The sequence below is a fragment of the Lissotriton helveticus genome, chromosome 7, assembly GCF_964261635.1.
Source record: "Lissotriton helveticus chromosome 7, aLisHel1.1, whole genome shotgun sequence".
In the NCBI taxonomy this organism is placed as follows: Eukaryota; Metazoa; Chordata; class Amphibia; order Caudata; family Salamandridae; genus Lissotriton; species Lissotriton helveticus.
The window spans coordinates 1,527,457,905-1,527,483,001 of NC_136068.1; the positions used below are offsets into that span (position 1 = coordinate 1,527,457,905).

The 25,097-nt window shown below is 43.6% G+C and overlaps 1 protein-coding gene across 1 annotated transcript in view; it reads left to right on the top strand.

The window, feature by feature from the left end:
* The window catches only part of GRIN2D (glutamate ionotropic receptor NMDA type subunit 2D), a 1,103,075-nt gene that overhangs the window by 357,015 nt on the left and 720,963 nt on the right, over positions 1–25,097 (top strand). The window contains exon 4 of the mRNA XM_078654973.1: positions 23,130–23,341. Within this exon, the coding sequence (XP_078511099.1) occupies positions 23,130–23,341 (212 nt within the window). The remainder of the gene's footprint in view (positions 1–23,129; positions 23,342–25,097) is intronic.

Consider the following 25,097-nt stretch of genomic DNA (forward strand, 5'->3'; position numbering starts at 1 on the left):
TCCATTACGGAGCGGCGTCTACGAGCGGATCCCCGTCCTCACCTACACATAAATAAAGCTGCTGCTCGCGTGCTACTCATAAGGTGGACAACCTTGGAGCGTGAATATATATGCGGCAGTCCAGCCGCAGAGTATGCACCACCCCGTTAACGTGGGGGTCACGGCAGTGAAGTAGCAGCCGTACATGGGATCGAGGACGGGCCCACTCGTGGAGTCCATACAGGACTTGATTGTGTGCTTTCCGCACTACACTTCCCAGAAGTCTCATTGGAGCCTCCCATTGGCGGGTGAGTTATATGAAATTGGAGAAGTGTAACGGGTGCGCACACCGCTTCCGTTAAAGCCCCTGAAGAGAAGCAGATGGAGCTTCGAAACGCGTCGGGCAGATCCATTACGGAGCGGCGGATCCCCGTCCTCACCTACACATAAATAAAGCTGCTGCTCGCGTGCTACTCATAAGGTGGACAACCTTGGAGCGTGAATATATATGCGGCAGTCCAGCCGCAGAGTATGCACCACCCCGTTAACGTGGGGGTCACGGCAGTGAAGTAGCAGCCGTACATGGGATCGAGGACGGGCCCACTCGTGGAGTCCATACAGGACTTGATTGTGTGCTTTCCGCACTACACTTCCCAGAAGTCTCATTGGAGCCTCCCATTGGCGGGTGAGTTATATGAAATTGGAGAAGTGTAACGGGTGCGCACACCGCTTCCGTTAAAGCCCCTGAAGAGAAGCAGATGGAGCTTCGAAACGCGTCGGGCAGATCCATTACGGAGCGGCGTCTACGAGCGGATCCCCGTCCTCACCTACACATAAATAAAGCTGCTGCTCGCGTGCTACTCATAAGGTGGACAACCTTGGAGCGTGAATATATATATATATATATATAAAAACATAATATTAAATAAACATATATAATATTTTTACCGTAGCATAGCAAAATGATTAAAATGTATTGTTACAACTCTAGTGAGTTCAACTGTAGCAAAAGCGTTGGATAGTGTAGGGGTAAAATTTACTATTCCCACTCCAGTGGGTGCAACAGTAGGGAAAGCGCTGGATAGCGTAGGGGTTAAAATTACTATTCCCACTCCAGTGGGTGCAACAGTAGGGAAAGCGTTGGATAGTGTAGGGGTAAAAATTACTATTCAAACTCCAATGAGTGCAACAGTAGGCAAAGCGTTGGATAGCGTAGGGGTAAGAATTACTATTCCCACTCCAGTGTGAGCAACAGTAGGGAAAGCGTTGGATAGCGTAGGGGTACAAATTACTATTCCCACTCCAGTGGGTGCAACAGTATGGAAAGCGTTGGATAGCGTAGGGGTTAAAATTACTATTCCCACTCCAGTGGGTGCAACAGTAGGGAAAGCGCTGGATAGCATAGGGGTTCAAATTACTATTCCCACTCCATTGGGAGCAACAGTAGAGAAAGTGTTGGATAGCGTACGGGTAAAAATTACTATTCCCACTCCAGTGGGTGCAACAGTAGCGAAAGCGCTGGATAGCGTAGGGGTTAAGATTACTATTCCCACTCCAGTGGGTGCAACAGTAGGGAAAGCGCTGGATAGCGTAGGGGTTAAAATTACTATTCCCACTCCAGTGGGTGCAACAGTAGGGAAAGCGTTGGATAGCGTAGGGGTAAAAATTACTATTCCAACTCCAATGAGTGCAACAGTAGGGAAAGCGTTGGATAGCGTAGGGGTAAAAATTACTATTCCCACTCCAGTGGGTGCAACAGTAGGGAAAGCGTTGGATAGCGTAGGGGTTAAAATTACTATTCCCACTCCAGTGGGTGCAACAGTAGGGAAAGCGCTGGATAGCATAGGGGTTAAAATTACTATTCCCACTCCAGTGGGTGCAACAGTTGGGAAAGCGCTGGATAGCGTAGGGGTTTTTATTACAATTCCCACTCCAGTGGGTGCAACAGTAGGGAAAGCGTTGGATAGCGTAGGGGTTAAAATTACTATTCCCACTCCAGTGGGTGCAACAGTAGGGAAAGCGATGGATAGCGTAGGGGTTAAAATTACTATTCCCACTCCAGTGGGTGCAACAGTAGGGAAAGCGCTGGATAGCGTAGGGGTTAAAATTACTATTCCCACTCCAGTGGGTGCAACAGTAGGGAAAGCGCTGGATAGCGTAGGGGTAAAGATTACTATTCCCCCTCCAGTGGGTGCAACAGTAGGGAAAGCGCTGGATAGCGTAGGGGTTAAAATTACTATTCCCACTCCAGTGGGTGCAACAGTAGGGAAAGCGCTGGATAGCGTAGGGGTTAAAATTACTATCCCCACTCCAGTGGGAGCAACAGTAGAGAAAGCGTTGGATAGCATAGGGGTAAAAATTACTATTCCCACTCCAGTGGGTGCAACAGTAGGGTTAGCGCTGGATAGCGTAGGGGTTAAGATTACTATTCCCACTCCAGTGGGTGCAACAGTAGGGAAAACGCTGGATAGCGTAGGGGTTAAAATTCCTATTCCCACTCCAGTGGGTGCAACAGTAGGGAAAGCGCTGGATAGCGTAGGGGTAAAGATTACTATTCCCACTCCAGTGGGTGCAACAGTAGGGAAAGCGGAGGATAGCGTAGGGGTTAAAATTACTATGCCCACTCCAGTGGGTGCAACAGTAGGGAAAGCGCAGAAAAGCGTAGGGGTTAAAATTACTATTCCCACTCCAGTGGGTGCAACAGTAGGGAAAGCGCTGGATAGCGTAGGGATTAAATTTACTATTCCCACTCCAGTGGTTGCAACAGTAGGAAAACGATGGATAGCATAGGGGTAAAAATTACTATTCCCACTCCAGTAAGTGCAACAGTAGCAAAAGGAAAAAAATCATAAATAAATATAATTAATAGAAATATTATTACCAATTAAATTTAATTTCCAATACCAATTACTTTTATTTACCAATTAAATTTTATTTAATGGACAATTATTAATTAATTAACAATTTTAATTAATTAACATAATTAATTAATTATTATTAAATTACTTACCACCCTATCCCCTATAAACTCACAACCCACTACAGAAATTAATTAACTAAATATTAATTATTAATCAATTAAATATTAATAATTACCAATTATATTTTAATTAATTACCAATTAATAATTAATTAACAATTATTATTAATTTACATAATTAATTAATTAAAATGACATTACTTCCCACCCTATTCCCCTATAAACCCACAACCCGCTACAAAAAATAATTTAGTAGAAAATAATGATTTATCAATTATTCAATTATTATTAATTACCAATTATATTTTAATTAATTAACAATTAATAATTAATTAACAATTACTATTATATTACAGATTTAATTAGTTATATGTAAATTACTTCCCACCCTATTCCCCTATAAACCCACAACCCGCTACAGATTTATATTACACAATTATTACAAATTATTAAAAACGTACCTTATTTTTGATATTTTTGTTGTCTATATTCTATCTAGTCGATATTATGTCTAGTCTATATTTTTGATTTGATATTTTGGCTATTAATATCGATAGTAATCGATATTTTTGTAGTCTATATTATGTCTGGTCGATATTTTGTCTAGTCTATATTTTTACCTCGATATTATGTCCAGTCGATATTTTTGCATCAATATTATGTCTGTTTACCTGCAAATCCATAGTTAGCGGGTTCGCTGGGATGCTGGAGCAGCAACGGGTCTTCCTCCGCGACCCAGGCTGGCCGCAAGTATCCAACAAACAAGATTGCCTGATGTAGAAGAAGACTGCACCACAGGTAAGCTTCAGCCGAATGTTGTTTATTCAAATACAGCAACAACATAGCAGAACTTCAGTCCACTAAATATTTCAGTCCATCCCGACGCGTTTCGTTTATCACTTCTTCAGGGGAACTGGACTAGGCAAAAACAACAAGCAGGATTTGTTGCATATATATATATATATATATTCACTGAAAAAGAAAGGTTACAGAGCTGTTAGATTCAGGTTTCACTTGTACCTTAACCAGTGAATTTAGGCAGTTCTAGTTAGCTGAGCTAATTATAACTCATGCTCCTGCAATGCACTGCGTATGACCTCACATAGTACATCATTCATGACATGTTCAGTGACATCACTGATGACATCTGAAGTGAAATCACTGATGACAGTGTGTGAGTGTGAGTGTTTTAAAAACGTTTGTCAGTGTTAGTCAGTTTTAAATATATATACCAAGGTGTATTGGTGAATCAGTGTGTGTTTGAGTGCCAGTATGGATTGCGGAGTAGAGGGGAAAGGGGGCATGGCCTCCAAAGACCTCTTCACAATCCCCCTGTGTGACACTTACTGGCAGTAACAGGAGGGCTTGCTGGCCTCCAAAGAACCTCTAGAGCCAAGGGCACTTCATCCCCCAACCAGCAGCGTCCCAGGACGCGCGTTTGCGGAGTGGAGGAGAAAGAGGGCAGGGCCTCCAGCAAGTTGCCAGGCATTTTTGTTTTCTGTTTTATTAGGAAACATGGGCTGCCTAACCCCACTTCTCTGGGCATATTTCGGACCCCGGGACCCTGTCCCCATCCCCAGGGCCCGTCCTTTTTTTGTTACATTTGATTTTATTATAAAAGGGAGGAGGCCGAGCTGTCCCCCTCCTGGGCCTATTTTCGCCCGATGACCCTATCCCCTGGATCCTGGCCCCTTTTTATTTGGTTTATTTGAGGACGCTTTGCTTTTCTTGCAGCCCTGCTACCTCTTACCGGATCCCTTATCGCTGCCCTGCTGGTTCTTGCAGCCCAAGGTGGGGACTGCTGTTGCCTCTCGCGGCCGCTGCCGCCATCGCGCCATCACCGCACCAAGCAGGGGGAGACTACACCTCCCAGAAGCTTTCTGTGGCACAGGACCAATGCGTCACAGCATAGCGCCAGGAGGCGCTCGAAATCGTTGGAGGCCTCATGCAGCGCGGGATGCACTGCCCGGGCGAAGCGCGGGCCAAGGGTGGGCCCGTCCGCGCCCTTCGTAGCCAGGAGGAGGCTGGGCTGGGCCACCCCCCTTTTATAGACCTACACCTGTCTTGGAGGACTAGAGGACTGGGTTAGTGATGTTGTATTTTCATTAGACTTTGAACTATAAAGTCAAATTTCAGATATCTCTATTTGTTAATTGAAGCCTGTGGACTGTGGGGAGGCTTGGCTTAGTATTGTTTAAAAACTAAGACACAGGGAAATACAATGGCTACAAAGCGTAAGCACACAGGGCAGAGGGGAGGGTGGACGCTGGCTGCTTTTTTAACCAGAGCTGAATCCGTGCTCCAGCGCAAAACCCAGATCACTGAAAAAAGATTGTCTTTGGGGTCGTATGTAGGACAAAAAGATTGTCCTTGGGGGAAAAAAAATGGCCTAATCACCCGCTGTAGCCACACATCGTATAAGGCATTCAAGCATAGAGTCCATCAGTCCACTGAAGCACCGAGAGATAGTATGGCTGATTAGGACCACATTGTTGGCCATGGGCTGGGTTGGCCATGGGCTGGGTGACTCTATTTCAATCGAATGCACTAATCTTTTAAGACCGAGTGCTCACGGTGTTACACAAAGTCCTCCCCATCTGCAGAATCTTGACCTTTCTGTCACCCAATTGCTTCCGCAAGATCAATCTCATTCCCCACTACATCTCGGGCAGGTCATGGTGACTGCGCTGTTAGGCCCAAGAGATTAACAAAGGATAGTGTAGGGGCGGTTAGCGTACTCTCACCAGAGCGAGTCTCTAAAGGAAAGGGAGGATCTGGGGAACCACCGGCAAAACGTACCAGGGGTGGTTTAGCAAGGAGTGGTAAACCTAATGACAAAGGGAAAACTAAACATCTGAAAGAGAAGCTGCCCCAAGCTCTGACACTGGTTTGCCCTTATCCATTAACCCTAATGTGAGCGAGATGGGGACCCCGGAGATAATCCGGATTATTGGAAGTTTATGGAGACACTAATCACTACCATCCTCGCACCCATTTGGAACAAATTAGGGGCAATCGAGGAAAAGATTGTCCTCTCAAAAAATGTCGAAGTAAGGGCAAATGCTGATGGAGCGAGAGATTTAGGGGACAGTTTGAATCATGGGGTGTCGACAGGGCATGGGACCAGTGGCCCTGTTGGGGCACAAAATAAGGTCTTAACTAATGGGGTTACAAATAATTATAACGGAGAAATGTGTATACTAAGCTCGCAGCCCAGGACATAGGACATAAGCTTAAACCCAGGAGGCCCGCCCACGCAATCGAGTGTAACAACACAAGGAGCGTGCGGACAGACAACTTTGCCTGGTCTGGGTGTTCAGATTGTGCACATGCCGAAGGGTTCATCCAGGGAACCAACCACTGCTCCTGACCGCCCTAGTGTTGGACATAGTATCACTAATTATGCGTCTGTTAAGTCTGCACAAAATACTTTAGACTTGCCACCAGCCGCCTGTCCCCTCGTCGTGGTCTTGGCTGGTGTTCCACCGTTGAGATCTGACCAATCAGAATCCTGGATCCAGCTAATAAACAAAACTGTGGACAGGCTATCTAGATTTAAAGGTTTCAGGGTGGCTATGATCAGTAATATTTTGATGGTGCGCAAAGTTGCCTGGGTGGGGCGGTCGCTAAAGAACATAAAGGGGGATTGTGTAATTGTTAATTTTCAAAACCCCGCAGTCGCCCAATCGATCCTTAAAGCCCATGATCACCACCCACTCTCTGCCACTTCTATTGTGGCCCTTCCACTGGGTTATTTTAATAGGCCCCCACCGAGACAACAGAAGGAGTTTGCCCCTTATATTGCAGTGTCGAATAGATTTGAAGCTTTATCCAACTTAGACGAGCAAGGCTGACCACCAGTAATTCAACCGGCCACAGTGGGCTCCCGGACCATGGGAGACACGGCACAGGTAGTAATCCCTTTTTTTACGTCTGACCCTCTCCTATTTAGACCACCTCTCAATGATGAGCCCGGTCCCATTATCCATGGAGCTGCTGATCCCAACTCTATTTGGCAATCAGCTAGTGGGCCTGAATAAAAAATTCTATCATGGAATATAGCTGGACTTCGGGCTAAAAGGGGGGATATTAATTGGGAATCCTTCCTTGCTTGTCATCATATTATTGCCTTGCAGGAAACATGGGAACCCAAAGATCCCTACTTCTGGGATGGGTTTTTGTCTTTTAGCAATTATGCTGTTCCATCTGGCACGGGGAGACCCAGCTGGGGCCTTCTGTTGCTAATTAGCCTTAAATTATTGTACAAAGTAAAGCTAATGGACACGTTCTCACCGTATACGTTAGCAGTTGAACTAACTGGGGAAAACCTACCAAGTTTTTTAGTGGTCAACTTTTATAACTCATTTACAAGAAGTGATGACTTGAAGCACTTAAGACATCTTGCGGCCTCTTTGGATGACTATGAGGCCAAGGTTGACATGCCCTACCACCTATTAATACTCGGGGATTTTAACATTCATGCTTGTCCTACCAATTGTCTGTCAGGTCTTGAGGAACAGTATGGCCTGCAGGGGCTAACACATTTTGAACACGCTAGTTCTGGTAATTTTCTAGAGAGTTTTTTATCGGCTCACAATGTGTTCTGTCCGGTTCACGCTCCTCTTATTCCCACATATACTGGCCGAGGCCACCTAAGTACCATTGATTTTATGCTAGTCTCAGGTTTACTGATGGACTTTTTAGGTACCTTTCATGTAACCTATAGCTGCCTGAGTGATCATAACCCATTGACTCTGGTCATTAATATGCCCGTCACTGAAAAAATCAAATCCCTGGCCCATATATCTAATTCCAATATTGCCACAAAAGATCAAGCACGCAGGTTAAAATGGGAGGTGATCACCCCGGATAGTTTCCTTGAAAAACTACATAAGGATTGTGCAGACGATCTTGGAATTTGTAAGGCCCAGGACTCGGATCCATTAATAATCTTAGATGCATTTGGCCGCATTACGAGGCAGGTAGCGGCCAATTTGACGGTCCCATGCAAATTAAGGCCAAGGAAACACCAAAAATGATTTGACAAAGCCTGTGTTAGCACGCATAGGGCACTCTTGGTGGAGCTTAATGAGACTAAAAGGGATGCTGACAGGGTTAAGCAAACTAGGAGGACTTATAAAGCTGCAGTACTAAATAGAAAGAAGCAGTTAAGAGAGATGGCATGGGACAAACTCAGTCAAGCAAGTGTTTTGACTGACAGCACTAGATTTTGGAGTGTGGTAAATAGTCTCGTTTTTAATGAATGCACCAACTCTGTTAAAGACTGAGATTTCTTCCGAGAGGTGGGTTCAACATTTTAGGGGAGTAAATAGTGACAGGAGTCAGGGTTCTACGAGTTGGCCAGGGGCCATGGGCTGTGCTCCAAATGCCTTGTTGTTTTCACTGGATGAAGTCACTGAGGCAATCATGTTAACATCAAGGGGGAAGGCACCAGGTCCCAATGGTGTGCCGGCTGATCTCTACAGGGCAGATCCGATTTTTTGGGCAAAAAATTTAACTGCTGTTTTTAATGCTGCAACCCAGGTCGGCTTTCCCCCATCTTGGGCCAAGGTGGTAATTATACCGATATTTAAAAAGGGCTCAAGAGATTATCCGGCCTGTTATAGGCCGATTTCACTCTTGAACTCTGCTTCCAAAATAATGGGGAAAGTTGTCCTCGCCCGCTTAACAGACTGGCTTGATAAAAATAGCATAATTTCTGATCTCCAGTTGGGACAATGTTTGAACCTTCATTTAGTAATAGGGAAGAACACAGTGGCAAAGCGTGGGAATCTCCATTTGCCAATTATGGACCTAACCACTGCTTTCGACCTTGTAAATAGATCCAAACTTTGGGCGTCCTTCCATAGTGTTGGCCTGGAGGCAGACCTGATTTCCTTTTTGGCTGCCTTTCATGAAAATACTACAGCTACCGTTCGATACAACAAAGACGGTAGCTTAACCGATGCATGGGCTGTCAAAAAAAGGGTCCGACAGGGGTGCATTTTAGCACCCCTGTTGTTTACACTTTATATCAATAAATTAGGGGACTCCCTGACTTCCTCTTGCAAAGATGTCCCAAAACCCGGTTCAAAAATGATTCCGGCCTTACTTTATGCCGATGGTGCGGTTTTGGTGGCAAGGATGTCGCGTGGGCTGCAATCTCTTTTAGATTGTTTTATTGTTTTTATGGACTCTCTAGATTTAATTACAAATTTTAAAAAGTCTCATTCAATGTCTATTGGCACGGCTAGGGCGAGGAAGGCTACATTTTATTGTAAAGGGATGGAACTCTCTAAAGTCCCCGCCTTCCCATATTTAGGTGTTCACTTTGATGATAGACCCTAATGGGTCACGCAGCGCACACACAAAAAGAACACCCTTGCCAGAGTCTCTGGGACCATTTTAGGTTTTGCTAGAAGAATTGGCTCAAAACCACTTCCGGCGCTCATGAAGATTTATAAGGCTAAATGCCTTCCCATGGTGATCTATGGGAGTGACATATGGGGTTATACAGAGACTGGTGAAATCCAGGCAGTTGAAAATCATTTTTTCCGCAGGGTGCTGTCGGTCCGGACTCTACCCCAATTTTTAATATTCATGAGGACCTTGGTGCCAGTATTATTTCAGATCAGATTGCGGTTGCCCCTTTAATATGCTGACTGAGAATCTGGGCACAACAGTCCCCCAACCTGAATCAATTGATCATCCAAGACTGCTTGTCCCTGGAAAAAGGCTTAGACATACCTTGGCTCCGTTATATTAAGACACAAATGGAGTTTCTGGGTTGCCCTGACTTATTCTCGAGCTATAGAGCTCTTGGTAAGTAAACCATTAGAGGACTAAAGGAGCAGTTCTTGAATAGATCTTTGTTATTAAGGGAGGAAAGGGAATTGGGCAAACCTACCCTCTAAAATAAAATAATAAATAAATAAATCAATAAACCATATCGTTTATTTGCTTTAACTAGATTTAAGCACAATATGGTGCCATGGCTGCTAGCTTTCCCAAAAGGGTTTTTCAAAGAAGGGTCGGTAGGCCCTTGTCCTTGTGACAACTTCTCGGAACAGAATACCCTACATATGATATGTTTCTGCGAGTTTTACGCTCTGTTACGCATGAAATTTATCATTCCACTGTTAAAAGGGCGTAACTTCGAGCAAGTTAGGCCAGCACTGGCATATTTGCAAATGCTGGCATCCCCAGTTGTCTGTTTTGGGGTCACCAGTTATATTATAGGTGCAATCAGGCGCAGGAATAGACTCACTGTACCTTAGTGTGATCTTTGTTAATTACCACTGTGTCCTTGACAAAATTGTTTTAAAAATGATGGACATTTGATTATGTCAAACTTTTTACATATTTATTTAAATGTTGAGATATTTTTGTTTAATTGGTAGGAAAGTTTTAATACATGATGGCTTACGGTGAATTGGCAGGAGAATTGGAATGAATTTCTGTATTTTAATGTATTGTACACTTTGATGGTTTTAAATTTTAACCGAATAAAATAATCTTTTGACTTATTTGGTTATTTAAAAAAATTAAAAGTGGGGGGCTGTGCAGCTCTCCTCCTGGACCCATTTTGCCCTCAGGGTTCCTATCTTCCAGGGCAAGACCTGTGTCTTGCCCTGGAATTTGGCATATATCTTTGAGTCACAATTAATAAGGGTGATTGGGCGGGACAAACCCATTTCTATTGGTGATTTGTCTTTTTTAAGGAAGACAATAATCTTAGCTATGGACCACGATTGAGATGGGATTGGCATTGAAAATTTGCGTCACTACAGCATTAAAAATATCTTTGATGTGGCAGAGAAAAACCTTGTAAAATTCAACTAGAATGCAGTCGGGCCCAGCCGCCCGTCGGGTAGATTAATCAAAGCCTTAGCAATTTCATCCCACGATGGGTGCCGCAGCACATAAACAAGTAAGCCCAGGGGAGGTGGCGGTCCCCGGGGTTGCGGGGGACCCTGCTACATAAATAAGCATTGTCCCCGGGACCTAGCACACCCGGGGGTTTTAAAAAACAAAGCGCGGGAGTCCGCATGTCAATTTTTTTTTCATTTTCGACCAGGTTCTCACACCCGGTGCGACTACGGCCTAAAATGAAAATTTAAAAATGCTTATATTGTGCATGGGGATCCCTGTGGGACCCCCTGAGCAGGCCTAGGGGTCAGGGTGTTTTTACTCTGCCCCCTTTTCTTCTTTTTAATATTTTATTCACCTTTTTCATTCTCCCTCAATACCGAGTCACAAGATGGCTGCCAAAACCTCCTAGTTTGAAGTGTTGGCAGCCAATCAGAGGCAAGCTCATGCTCTGGAGGGCTCAACCTATCAGATCTCACAATTCTCAAATATCGATATCTGTAAATCTTTAAATATTTCAAAAACTACTGAACGGAATTACACCATTTAAAAAAACAAAAAGCGTGCTTTCTGGACCAAGATCTATCTCTCTGCCAAATTTGGTGTAATTCCGTTCAGCAGTTCAGGCTGTAGCCGTGCTTATAGTTTCCTATGGAAATTAACATGGTGCAAACTCGTTTTGGGGCCCCCTTCTTTTTCTTGGCCCCCACTTGTAGAATCACCCCAAAAATGTCGACACTGGAACTGACCTTTAGTTTTGTAAATTTCACAAAGATTTGTCAAATGGCACCAAAGATATTGGCAAAATAAAATACACTTTTTGAATAGTAACAAGGTCCTGACTATAACTACCTACTGGTGACCACCAGTATGCACACACACACACATACCTGTGTTATGCTTACATTTTCGTTGTAAAGGCATGCATTGTAAAGGTATATGTGTGGTGAAAAAATTCATGGTAAAGGCATGTGGTAAAGGCATTTGTGTTATAATTGTTACGTTGTAAAGGTAGTGCGAGGTAATGACCGTGTTGTGAATGCAGTTTCCAAAGAGTCCTAACCTGCAAAGTGGTGACCTTCCAGTCCCGGACCCTTGGTAGGGTGCTAAAGGTACCCTGATAGCCAAAGTCAAAAGCTTGGGACTTTTGAAAAAAGTTTTGGCTAAAAACTGCTCTAAGAACAGAGGGAAGACCAGGTCCAACCTGCTCATGCATCTGTCCAGGGTGTATCACCCGTTGGCCTGATTTCACAGTAACTGCCACTACATTCTTCTCCGCAGCAACAAAACTTGTGCAGTGGTCCTTCCCCAAAGTTGGCTACAGTTTCCTGTATCATCACGGTGGGGATTCTCAACTTCCAAAAAAGAGACTAAGGACCTGGTTACAAGTTTGGTAGTGTGGGAGCGAGCTGCCACACACGCGCCCCACTCTCACACTGCCAAACCTGTTCACCAACTGCCTACCAGATTAGGAGTTGTCTGCTGGTCTGGTGGGTGGTGCTTTGGCAGCACCAGGCATTGAGCCTTAGAAGGGCACTGCAGTGGAAATTGCAAAGCAAGTTCCTGCACGACATGGACTGTTAAGTTCTTGCCGTGCAGGAACTGGGGGTGCATGCATACAGGGGGGCACAACATATGCCCCCCTGGATGCATCCCATGAGGCCATAGAGGGCCCGTACGGCCCCCTTCATTTTCTCACCACCACACTTTTCATGATGGGCTCACTGCCATTAAATCTGTGATAGTGAGGGAATTTGTAATATGCTTGGCGGTGCTGGAGCGGCCCTGGCAACCATATTGTGGACCTCAGACTACTGCCAGGGATTTGGGATCCCCAGTGGGTGCAGCAGTCCTTTGGCAGTTGGACAGTCAAGCTCGTATTAGGCGGTCGGACCGCCGGAGAGGCGGTGCCAGCATCGCCACGTTGGCTATGGTGGACGGCTGTAGTCTAAATCAGCCCCTGAGTCCAAACATAGAAATCTTCGCTGCAGTTTCGTCCAGCGGCCTCCCGACGACAATGACTCCTCCTCTGTCATTGCCTGCAGTCTGCCCCGCTGAACTTTACCATCTCAGAACATTTTCTTCAAAGTTTCTTCTAAGTCTGATGGTAAGGGCCAACCGTGCCCAATCCACTTCTTGTAACTGACCTGCGCTCCATTACAGTCAACCATATTTTTCGACTTTGATCAGGTCTTGCGCGACTAGATGTCTGCATTGGTGCTTTGATCTGTTGGGTGCAAGTTTCTACCTTAAATTTTTAAAATTCTTGACTCTGGTTCTATTGATGTGGTTTTACTTTATTAGTGTTTGTGTGCTGCATAAGTACTTTACACATTGTCTTCAAGTTAAGCATGAATGTTTTTGTGCCAGGGTATTAGAGTGTTAAGCACAGGTTAATTTAGTGAACTTTGTGGTTCTCCCTGACAGGGATTGTTGTGGTTGCTTGAGCAGGGGCCACACCCCATGCAACCAGCAACCCAATTTCTCACAACACCTTAAATGAAAAATACATGCAAGTTAAAAGAAATCAATGGAAAATGCCTTACTTTATGATAGGAAAGCTTAGTTGTTCAATAGGATCAGTATAGATGTCTGGTTGGTGCACTGGGGAATAGTGGCATGTGTATTTGCTTTCCTACGATGGCCCAGCCTTCGATCAGAAGCAATTTGAATAAGCAAGTCATTCTTTAAAAATTGTATTCATTGCACATGGATAGGCTGCTGCAAAATGTACTAAGGGATGTGTTTCATATAAAATATTTGTCTGACTTTAAAGTTAGGCGAACATATAAGTTATAATGTCACTCTTTAAATGCAAGAAACACAAAAATTCACCAGTTTCTCCAAATTCGCCAGCTATACTTCACTGAGCTAACTGTAACTTGTAACCCACCATGCACTGCTTATGACCTCACATATTGCATCACTCATGACAAGTTCAATCACATCATTGTTGACATCACTGATGACATGCGATTTGCTGACTGAAGTTGCGTCAATTGCCCACAAGAGGTCTGCTATCTGTAAAAACGTTGCTACAGAGCAAAGATTGTACATAGTAGGTGCTTACTTTCCTAAGGGGTCTTGAGTGTATGGAGGGAGTGGTTTCTGAACAAAACGTTGTGCATAGGAGTGAAGACTGTATGCCCAACCATGGGTGCTTAATTGCCCACAAAAGGTTGCCTATCTGTAAAGTGTTCGGTACAGGGTGAAGGCTGTGTATGAAGGCTGTTTATAGCACGGCTCTCATCCCCTAAGGTGCCTTTGGTCTGCAGGGAGTGGGCTCTCCTTGGAGTTCAGCGCAGGAAAAAAACAGTTTGCAATAGATACATTTCCACTCATGTGTGGTTAATTACCACAAGAGGTAAGCTTTGCACAATGGATTCAGTTCAGGAACTTTTTTTTTTCATTGAATTTTTTTTTTTTTTTTTAAATGAATAGTAAGATTATATTACCATACACATCTTCTACAATCGTCCAATCCTCTTCCATGCTCAGTCTGCTTCCGTACCAACTGCCAAACCCCACGTGGCTGGCAAGTCTCGCCATGCACGGCCTCTGGCTGTGCGTAGTGTGGGCTAGCTGCTGGGCCATGTCCTGCTCCAGACCTCCACAGGTGGTTAAGCCCTCTTTAGGGACAAACCACCCTTGGACCCCCACCCCTCTTTCTTTCTTTTGATTTTTTTTTCAGTCCAGCAGGAGGATACGGGTCACTCTGGCTTCCGCGGGTCCACACAGGGAGCCACACTTGGTCCCTCGCAACTCCTGTGGGATCTGCCATATTTCCGGCAAATGTATCACAGGACCAGTGGGCCCAAAAAAACATTTTGGCTGCCAGCGGGACCCCCATCCATAAGGATCCGGGGATCAGGATACCCCCTAAATTTCCCCCTGCTGCTTGTTTTTTTGTAAAGTTTCAGGACACAGGGGCTGACTCCATTTTCTTTAATGGCAGTCGCACCTTTATTTTTCATGTTGCCAGACAATGTGATCTCTCAACCCTGCCAGATCATGTTGCAGGGATTCTGTATAAACACAGAACTATGCGCAGGATTATGGGACCTTGGTGTGTAGGGACTGAGTCTTCCTATCACCTTAGTACCCACGAGCCCAGGACTGACTAGCTATAATGTCTCACTTGCTCTCCTACTCACTCACAGAGAAACAAATGATTAGACACCCCAGAACACAACACTACCAGATCTCTCAGGAATCGCGGTAACAAGACACACCCTTTTGCTCTCACTCTTGTACTTGTCCATAATAAGATGATCTGACAGAGACATGAAACAGTTTAAAATATTTATATTAACTAACTTGCTCTAACATGCAGTATACATGTAACAACGAGCAGGAAAATGCATAGTATAAATACAGTCAGAATAGCAGCTAGTCAATAAATCATGAAGGGAGAGGTAAGCATGAAAAGACAATCAAGCCTAACCTCCCTCCCCTTGCTAAGAAGCAGTATTATTTTATAGTAGATGATCTCTGGGCTTTGCCAGCAGAACCCATACCAGCGCCTATAGATGGTATATCTACATCAGAGATGCCGTCTCGCTTTTCTCCCGCGAAAGGTCCCTCTCTAAGTGTGTGCTACCTATTCGTGTGTTCTAATAAGACCAAATACATTGTCCAAACAACAGCTGCATCTGTATTTTTTGTCTACGGGCTGAGGCCTGGCCAGAACAACATAACAAGGGGCATTGTGGTTCGACCTTGCACATAATGTTCAGTCGAAATCCCAGGAACATGCAGAGTGAACACAGCAATGAGTACTCATGTGAAAACAGTCATTTGAAATTACTGCAAAAATAAAGACGTGTAGTAACTTAGCATGAGCACACTGCAGCAAGCTAGCTGCGGCATGCCCATGCTAAGTTAGTGAAGACGACAATGTCCCTATGGACCACGTGACAACCACTGGGTCCTGTGATACTGACCCAGGCAATGGAAAGAAAGTCTTTGTGACCCATCAAAATGCTCCTATTTTTTCATTTGCTGTTCCGCAGGACCTCTCTATTTTTTTAACCACAACTTCTCCAAAACAACTGAATAGATTGACAACAAATCACAAAAACCACGCTTTCTTGGTAAAGATCTTGCTTCCTGACGAATTTGGTATCATTCTGTTTAGCAATTTTCTCTGTATTGCTGTTCAAAAATCGCTATTGAATTTGCATGAGGAAATTGCATTTTGGACCCACGGTTTCTCCTGGCCTCTGCTTGATAGATCACACTGAAACGTTCCAGGAAAGAGCTGAGGTGGATGCACTTTTTTGGGATAGTTTTTATGAAACTTCATCAAACGCCACCAAAATAATTATCACATCAAAAAGTCTTGTTCTATGGAAGGACTGAGCTAATTATAACCTCGTGGTGAAAAATGTTGCAGTGTAATACATACATTTATATGCTTATATATTACTAATAGACTGCACCTATTGCAAACCTCTTTTTATAAGTTTCCATTAGAAAAACATAGACGTCAACTGATACCTGGAGATTACCTCTTGAAATAATTAATTGCAGTCACCATGAAATCCTAAGTGACTCCACCAATTAAAACCATGTATTGCCTCCTAAGCAGTCTTTAGATTTGCTGATTAACCAATTGCACACTTTTACATTTCTTTCAGGTAGCAGGCACCCTGGTGAGAAGGCTTGATTGCTCTTTCTCTGAATGCCAGTACTGTGGCTTCAAAGAATATCTTCAGCCAGAGACACCTGAAAGACCTGTTGTTTTTTTATTAAAAGAATTATGGGAACAGTTATTGTTAAATTTAAAAAGAATGGAAGGATCCCAATACATTTTGCACACTTCAATCACGGAGGTCCTCCAAAAGCCATTTATAGGTAGAGGAGGCTGTGTTTGTTTCTTTCATTGCTTCAAGTGTGTCATGGTTTTATGCTCTCTATGTCTAACGAACCCACTTGCAAGGGGCCATAAAGGCGTGGGCGTCGATTGGGAACTGTGTGGTGTAGACTTCCCATGAGAAATTCCATTCCACACAGTTATAAGAGGCCCAGTATTCCTGCACCAGGATTTCTGGTTGCTGGAGCAACAATCCTGATTGTATCAGTGGGAAAATCCAACAGGTAAAATCGCTGTTTGAAAAGGTTGCATTATAGTCAGGGCCCCTTCCATGACCCCTGCTCAAACCTTACACAAGGAGCAGGAGAGCAGTACATGCTCCCCTCTGCCAGTCAATATTCTCCACTCCTTCGTTCACCCTCCTCATCCCGTCCTTCTACCTCTGCCTTATAACATCCCTTTGCACACTTTTACCACAGCCCGTGAACACTTTTATCACTTGCTCAAAACAGGTACTAAATGTGTGCATGAAACCACATGGAAAAGGGGGCAGCATCTGGAAAACTGCCTGGTAAATGCAAGTCTGCCCAGTAATTCCCAACGTGTAATTCCCAATTCCATGTTGTTTAAACTCATAATTGCACGGTACTGGTGGGTTGTTATCATAGAGTATTGATAATTACTGGTGTAGAGTGTGCACCTGATTGTAGTGAGCAACTTGTAATTGGGGCCATGGAGGGCTTGCCTAGTTACCATGTTCCATCGCTTCCACAAAACCCAGCAGGGTTACTTCATCATACTTTTTTCAGGGAAACATCCTTTACAACGCAACTTTTAGCACGCAGTGCTGTTACAACGCAGGTTTTACAACGAAAACCATGTCAACGCATTGCGCTGGGGGGTGCTCTAGGATAGGGAATAGATTTAATTTACTATCCAACACCTTCCCTAGTGTCCACGGGGACTGGAGTTGGAATAGGAAATTAAACTATTGGCTATCCAGCACCCCAAAGCGCTATGCGTTGTAATGGGATGCATTGTAAAAACCGCGTTGTAAAAGCATGCGTGGTAAAAGCATGCGCTGTAACGTCATACATCCCTTTTTTCAACTAAAGACAAATAAGGCAAGATTCTCTCAGAACATGATAGACAGAGGCAGTGATATTATATTGTATTGACATCTGTAACGCTCTTTCCTAACCCTTGAAAGGCCTCCAAGCAGTGCTTAATTTGAGCCGATGGTTGCAGGTGAGCGCCACAGGCACTTATTTTTGGGGGCTGCACTTATTTTCCCTCATGAGACATTTTCTGAGCAAAGAGAGGAAAAAGCACACATTTCAGAAAGATGGAGAAAGAGAAAGACAACAAAACTGTCCGTCACGAACGTAGATAGTGGAAACCTGCAAGAGTGAAATGAAAGGGCAGGGTGGCCTGGTAGTGGATTAAAGAGACATGAGCTGGATTTAAGTATGCCAGCCTTGGTATTTAGAACCCTAATGTGTAATTGCACCAAACGTGGGCACCAACACTCTCTTACAAATTAAGCACTGCACCACAAAGCTTGCTACCCCTCCAAATATGTGCTTTGGCTCCTCATTACTAGTGTCAATCACTAAACAACTACAATACAATAAAACATATTTGAACCCCACAGCACTGCCAGTGTCAATACAGAGCTATGCAAAATTCTATTGACATAATCTATCTCTACCTTCTATGAATGTACAGTCTTTACCTCGACCCTGATTCAAAGTTGTGTATTAAATTCAGATCCACGCACAAATGAATATTTCACAAAGGTCAAAATTATGAGATGTGTTTCAATGATCACATTCTGCAATTTTCTCCTGATAAGTTACAATCAGAACAAGTCGGAAGGACTTCATCAGCATAAAATGCAAAAACATAAATGCAAATCATACAGTAATTGATGTCATAAAAGGTGATTCCACATGTTAGGTTTCATTCTGAGCTGGGGAACCCAGGAGAAGTGAATTATACTACCCTCTTAAATAGCACACACCGGAGTAGAGGTACCTAGAATCTAGGCTAATTATCACCCTTATTCTACATAACTAGGAACAATGGCCTTAGTCTCTGAATCGTCTTTATGCTTCTGTCTTGATGATATTCATACAGGTACATGGCTTACCATATCCTAGTCTCATTTTGGGGTTACTAAGTCTACCCAGTTTGCCAATTTTATTGCCTGCTGTAATTTCATAGCTGTCATAGCTCAGATAATGCATGTCCTGTCAGACTCTTAAGTCTTTATCAGTAGTTTTTACAAGACCTTTTACTGTTTTCATCTGGCACTGTCACTAGTGTACAGAAGACCGGTGTTGTAAAACTCCTTTTGAAGAAGTCAGACTTGGACCACAGGGCAGAAGCCAACTATAGACTGATCTTTCTTTTGTCAGCTATTACAAAAATTGGTGAGATGGTCTGGTTCACTTGCTTTCTAAACGTCTTGAAGAGTACAAGTTACTCATTGCTAGCTGGATGAGATTAAAGCCTGGTTTAGGCACTGGGACAGCTCTGTGGCTGTATTGAATGACGTCAGACAAGATTATAACAATGGGATTTCCACCTGCCTCATCCTGGTGGCTTAGTTGCGTTGTCAAGCCACCTCCAAATGAGGATTTTGAAGGAAAGCCTTTTTATTCTGTGCCACTTGAAATCTTATGTTGGTAAGAATGACATCATTGCTAGTTTAAACTGTGCCAATGCCTGCTACATTGGCCTTCCTGAGTCAGATATTCGCATGCTTCTAGGCCTTCAGAATATGGTTTCTAGAAGGATCCATTAAAAGAAGTTCTGCTTTGCCCGGCAAGCTTATTATGAGATAAGCCCCATGCTGGTCATGTGTTTGCCTCCAAGTCTAAGTGATCTCTTCATTTTGGCTCTTCCCTCTGCTATCACTCCTTGGATTTAGAAAGGTTTGGTGGGGAGTGGGGACTGTGAGGTGCATATTCCTTCTCTTCTGTTGATTATCCCAGTTCAAATGCAATTTTTCTTGGCCTGTGCAAAATAGTGGCAGGTTCTTAAAATGCATGTGTTTTATTGATTATCTTCATATCTTTTTTGAATCCATTCAGTGCCAAGATGCCTTAGGGAATTTGCTGCACTTTATATGTAACAACTCAACTCATATATTGTATGCATAGCTTTTCAGTATATTTATTTTGTGAACTCAGACATTAAACGAAGCGCCGGGAAAGGTTGTGGCTCTTGTCTTTTGGTGATGGAGCATTGTCACCTGAGGCATAGCTCAGGTGTCTGATGACAGACCTATGGGTAGACTGAGAGATAGCTTCGCTATATTGAGCCTGAACATATCATTTATGTCTAACCAGAGGCATACCTCACCCACCTAAAGCAAATGCCTCTAAGTTTCTGAGTGCATTGTTAGACAGATGTAGAATTTGCTCTAAAGTCTGCCTTGTGTGTTTTTCTCCTGGATTACACCAACGCTCCCCTTGTTTATGCATTGCATCTCAGTCCAGCCTATTCAAACTAGTGTAGTTTGGCACCAAAATGCTTGAGAAACCTTATTCTGCTGTCAAACTGAGAATGAGTCTGTCAAAAGTGGCATTATGTGTAATGTAATAGTCAATAGTCAATGCAAAAGTACTGCACAATGAAAGCACTACTTGGTGTACTAGTTGTTGCTGTTTTACAATGACACACTAGTGACCGTGTTTTCTGCCTGGTGTCTCTCTTGTGTCCTATTCAAGGTTGTCTCTTTCTCTACACACAGGCCCGTATAATTGCTATAATAAGTATAGATCTTTAACAACAACCATCAAACTGCATATGGTCATTGTTATCAAAGGATATTGGAGAAATTAGTGCAAAATGTTCCATTATGTAATGCACATTGCCATTGCAGGATTTTAGGTGTTTCAATTCTTTATGTGCTGGGGGTTTCAGAACAGAATTGAAAGCATGGTTATTATTATAAGATGTGCTATTAAGAGGCACCATTTCTGTTTCTGTTCATGAGACTTATTTAAGGATGGATTGTTTTTCTTTTACTGTGTTCCACCTCAGAGTAACAAGGTGATGTAAGGCCATCTTTTTAATTAGGCTTCTGGGTACCTTCTCCATCGTGCTGGGTGTTGCGAAATATTCCGGATTACCGAGCTCGCTGCACATATTTCTAACGTAGCGTAGCCATTTGATTTTCCTTTAATTATATCCTTTATTATTATAAGATGTGCTATTAAGAGGCACCATTTCTGTTTCTGTTCATAAGACTTATTTGCAGGATGTTGTCTATGATTTGATTTTGGACACCCCGTCAAGCAATAGGCAATATAATATAATATAATAATAACCATGCTTTCAATTCTGTTCTGAAACCCCCAGCACATAAAGAGTTGAAACACCTAAAATCCTGCAATGGCAATGTGCATTACATAATGGAACATTAACTTTCTTTTCCTATGCCACGTATGCCTCTAAGATCATCCCTCTGCAGAAAGGTGCCTATTCCAAGATATCGCAAACCCAGATGGGGAAGACTCTCCCTCTTGGTTGCCACAGCTAAGCTTTGGAAAAGTCTGCCTGCTCATGTTTTGGAAGTAGAGTCTTTATCTATCTAGAAAACATCTGAAAACATGGCTTCTTTGTTTGTAGACTTCACCTTAGTACTTCTCTGATTCTGTTGGGTTTGCTACCTTTTTGGCTCAGTGCTCTGATACCTTTAGGTTTAGTGCGCTTTATAAATTTATTTTTATTTCATTTCATATGTCCCACGAAGTCACCATTTACCACCTTAGCTGCAAACAGGGTGGCTAATTGATCACAGTGTACTAAAAGTCTGTTAAATATAAAGCTCATGGTTGGTCCCTGGATCTTAGAGGGACAAGTTTCACAGGAAGAGGATGTAACTTCACACAGTCCATACCATCACATAGACCGTCATCGTTCCCTGGGAGAAGCTTAAGAGGAAACTAACTGCATACCCTATAAAGCCTTTGAAGGAAAAGGTAGCTACATACCGGGAGGACCAGATGGAGACACTCCTTTGGAGATACAGGGAAGGACGAGATGTAGGAGGTGCTTTAATTGGGCAGGTGCTGCCCTTTACTGAGTACCGGGCTGTTTGAAAGGGAGACTACCTGCACTTCTCAGACGGGAGCGTACTGACACGTCACTGGAGTAATCAGGTCCTTGAGATAGTGAGTACCTGTATTTCTATATTTCAATTTAAATCACTGGATGCAGGGAAGGACCAGCAAAGGTGCCTGCCAGTTGCAGAGACACTTCATGTAGACCTTTGGAAAGCTGTACTCCACATCCTGTGGCTGTGCTTGGCGCTGTGACTGGGTTTCTTAGCCCTGCCAGCATTGTTACTTTAGTTACCTGGAAGCACCCAGAGTGTCAGGGAGTGTAATGATATCTTGCACATGTAAGGAAGATTGTAAGATCAGAAACATTATTGCGTGATAACATCATCTGGAAGTTATTTTTCCTGGCTCACCTTCCTTTTCCCTTCACCTTTTTGAAGTGTCTGTGTTAGTGATGTGAAGATCAAACCAAAAGGAATGGAATGTATTTAATCTTTAAGTCCACTTAGTATGTGAACTGAGGGGGGGTCATTTGACACGGTGCCTTAAATCCGGTGTCAATTACATTTGTAATTGAGTTCAAGCACACAATAACATAAAATGATCTGTTTGAGCAAATAAACCAGATTGCTCGTCATGCTTTGTTCTGTGTTTAAAATCAATTCGATTCTAAATGTTACACAATGTGAATGGATCCAAAATGTTTATTTGTAAATTCATAGAAAAAAAATAAAAAATACTAGTATTTAGTAATACAAAGGTAATAATTCCGCTCAGATGTGGAATGGATATTTGTCAAAGATCTTAGCAGTTGCTGCCCCCTCCTAGAATACCTGTCTACTCTTGCTTGTCCTGAAAGTTTAACAAATGTGCTATTTTCTGCATGCTGAGATTTGTATTTATGTCCTGTAAATTCTACTGGCAATGAAGTGTCACACATAAAGGGATGAAATGTCACACCGCTGAACACTGAGCACATGCAGTGCTTTAAATTGGCCGGTACTGTCTGGTACTGAGTTCCTGCATTTCTTTAATTTGAAAGGAAGAGTACCTGCACTTCTCATCACTGCTACAATACATTTAAATGGGAGAGTACCTGCATTTCTCAGGGGCACACAGGTACTCTAAAGAGTGAGTACCTGCACTTCTATGTTTCCATTTAAATCACTGATCACATGGAAATGTCATAGATGTGTGAAATAAAACCTTGGCAGTTTTGGTTGCTCCCATCATGCTAGTCCCCAAAGCCTAAAGAAAACTTAATGAACAAGAAGCATGGAGTGGTCATTTTCCTTAGGAGTCCAAATGTTGCAGGCTTTGGGGTTTTAAGTTATAGAATTTCCTATTTGCAAATTCAACAGCTCTCCGCTATTATATGGTGTAAATATGTCTTTCCTCTTTCCTAACACAGGTAGGGCTATGGGAACATGGAGGCCTCCGGATGAAGTACCCTGTATGGTCGCGATACGGCAAGTTCCTGCAACCCGTCGATGACGACCAGCACCTGACGGTGGCCACGCTGGAGGAGCGCCCTTTCGTCATTGTGGAAAGCGTAGACCCAGCCACAGGAACCTGCATCCGGGACTCTGTGCCGTGCCGGAAGCAGCTCAACAAAACCGACAAGTAAGAATGATTTACATTACATGCACCTTTGCCTGTATTGTGCATTAATTTCATTACCTTAATGTATGCTCCTTTCCATTTCATTGAAGCTGGTTTTGAAAACTCTTTAGTTCGTTTACAGGTTTTGAGATAAGGCACAGAAACTGGAGAAGGGTGTCATCTCGATGCCTTTCACACTTCCTTTAGCCATGAAGTGTGAGCTAGGTGTGGAAGGAAGTACCTAGCGCAACCTGTTACAAATTCTAATTAAAAAACCTGTCACTGAATGTAACCGTACAATCTTTTTTTAGTATTAAGAACTTGTTTTCGCTTAACGGTTCATATCGCGCATGCAGAGGTGAACAGGTATTTTTACCTGTCATTGGAGCAAAGCTGTGGGCTCACTCATGTAAAGTTCTGCTATTGTGTGTTTAATTCACCCTTGACCTACATCAAGTTAGTATGGAGTTCTGTGCAGTGGGTATATGTTGTGTGCATGTGCTGGGTGTATTTGTGTCTGTAAATGGTACAATACATGGAAGATTCTGGGTGGGAGACCCTGAGCTGAAAGGAGGTGCATGATTAAGGTAGGGTAATCCCCAGACTGATTTGTGGATTGCTACATTGCGGGTGGGACAGCCTGGAGGAAGGAGAGCTAAGCTCCCCGGTGCACTTGAAATGAAATGAAATACCTGTTTTTGTAAAGTGCAAACAATTACCCCAAAGGGTGTGTCAAGATGTTGGGGATCATCAAGAAGATTAAGTGAGCTATTGCCCAGAGTCACATGGTGTTGGGGGAACCTGCCGCCGGGAATCGAACCGTGAGGCACGGTGTTCCGGAGCCAGCCACCCTGGCTGCTGCACCACACCTCTTCCACATCAAAGGGTGCTCTTTGATTCAGATTGAAGTCGCTGAAAGGGGGCTTGGGTACATCTCAGGAAGGAATCATGGCTGCTTAGGGAATCATAAACAGTAGGACTGAGGCCCTGGGGTAAACTTTTGATACACATAACACAGTGGATGACATCCAAGTGGGAACCTCTGGTCACTCCCATGGCCTGGGTTGTGGGGCTGTAAGATTTAGATCTACTGCTGCTGTGACAGACTGCTTTTTCGAAGAAGGGCAGGGAAGATGACAGGACACTTTAAAAGGAAGCAGACTCCCAACATAAACTTCAAAGACTCAAAGCCTAAATCACATTTGGGGGCATATATACAGTCCCTACAGGTGACCCTTCCTGCACATAAACAATCTATTTAAAAAAATGACATTTTGTAACTTTTATTTGTGCTGTACTATGGCAGCACACATAGACGTGACAAAATGCCATTTAAACAATCTTCCCCTCAACGCTGACACCCTTGCAGTGAGGTACAAGGGTGCCTTTGTTGGCGCTAAGCTGATAAATTTAGCGTCAGCGCAGGGGGAAGCGCAGGGCTGCACCATATTGGTGTAAATATGGTGCAGCCCTGCATTTCAGAAGTGACGCAGTGAGGTGTTAAACCAAGGAGGCTAACGCATGCTCCGCCATTTCGTTTTAAATATACCCCTTGTTGTCAGGAAATGGACTGTAAGAAGGGGAGCTCGACACTCCAAAATTGTCAACTGTCAAGCTGCCAGATAGTCGGTTTGTGTAGGGGAAACTCTGCAAAGATTGAGCCTGTGAACAAAGCTGGAGGCTAAGGTCTGCCAGTCTTCCAGCTTGGTGAGGGATATCACCCAGTGAAATATAAGACCACCCATTCCTGGAGAATAAGGCACCTCTGTCTGCCTGC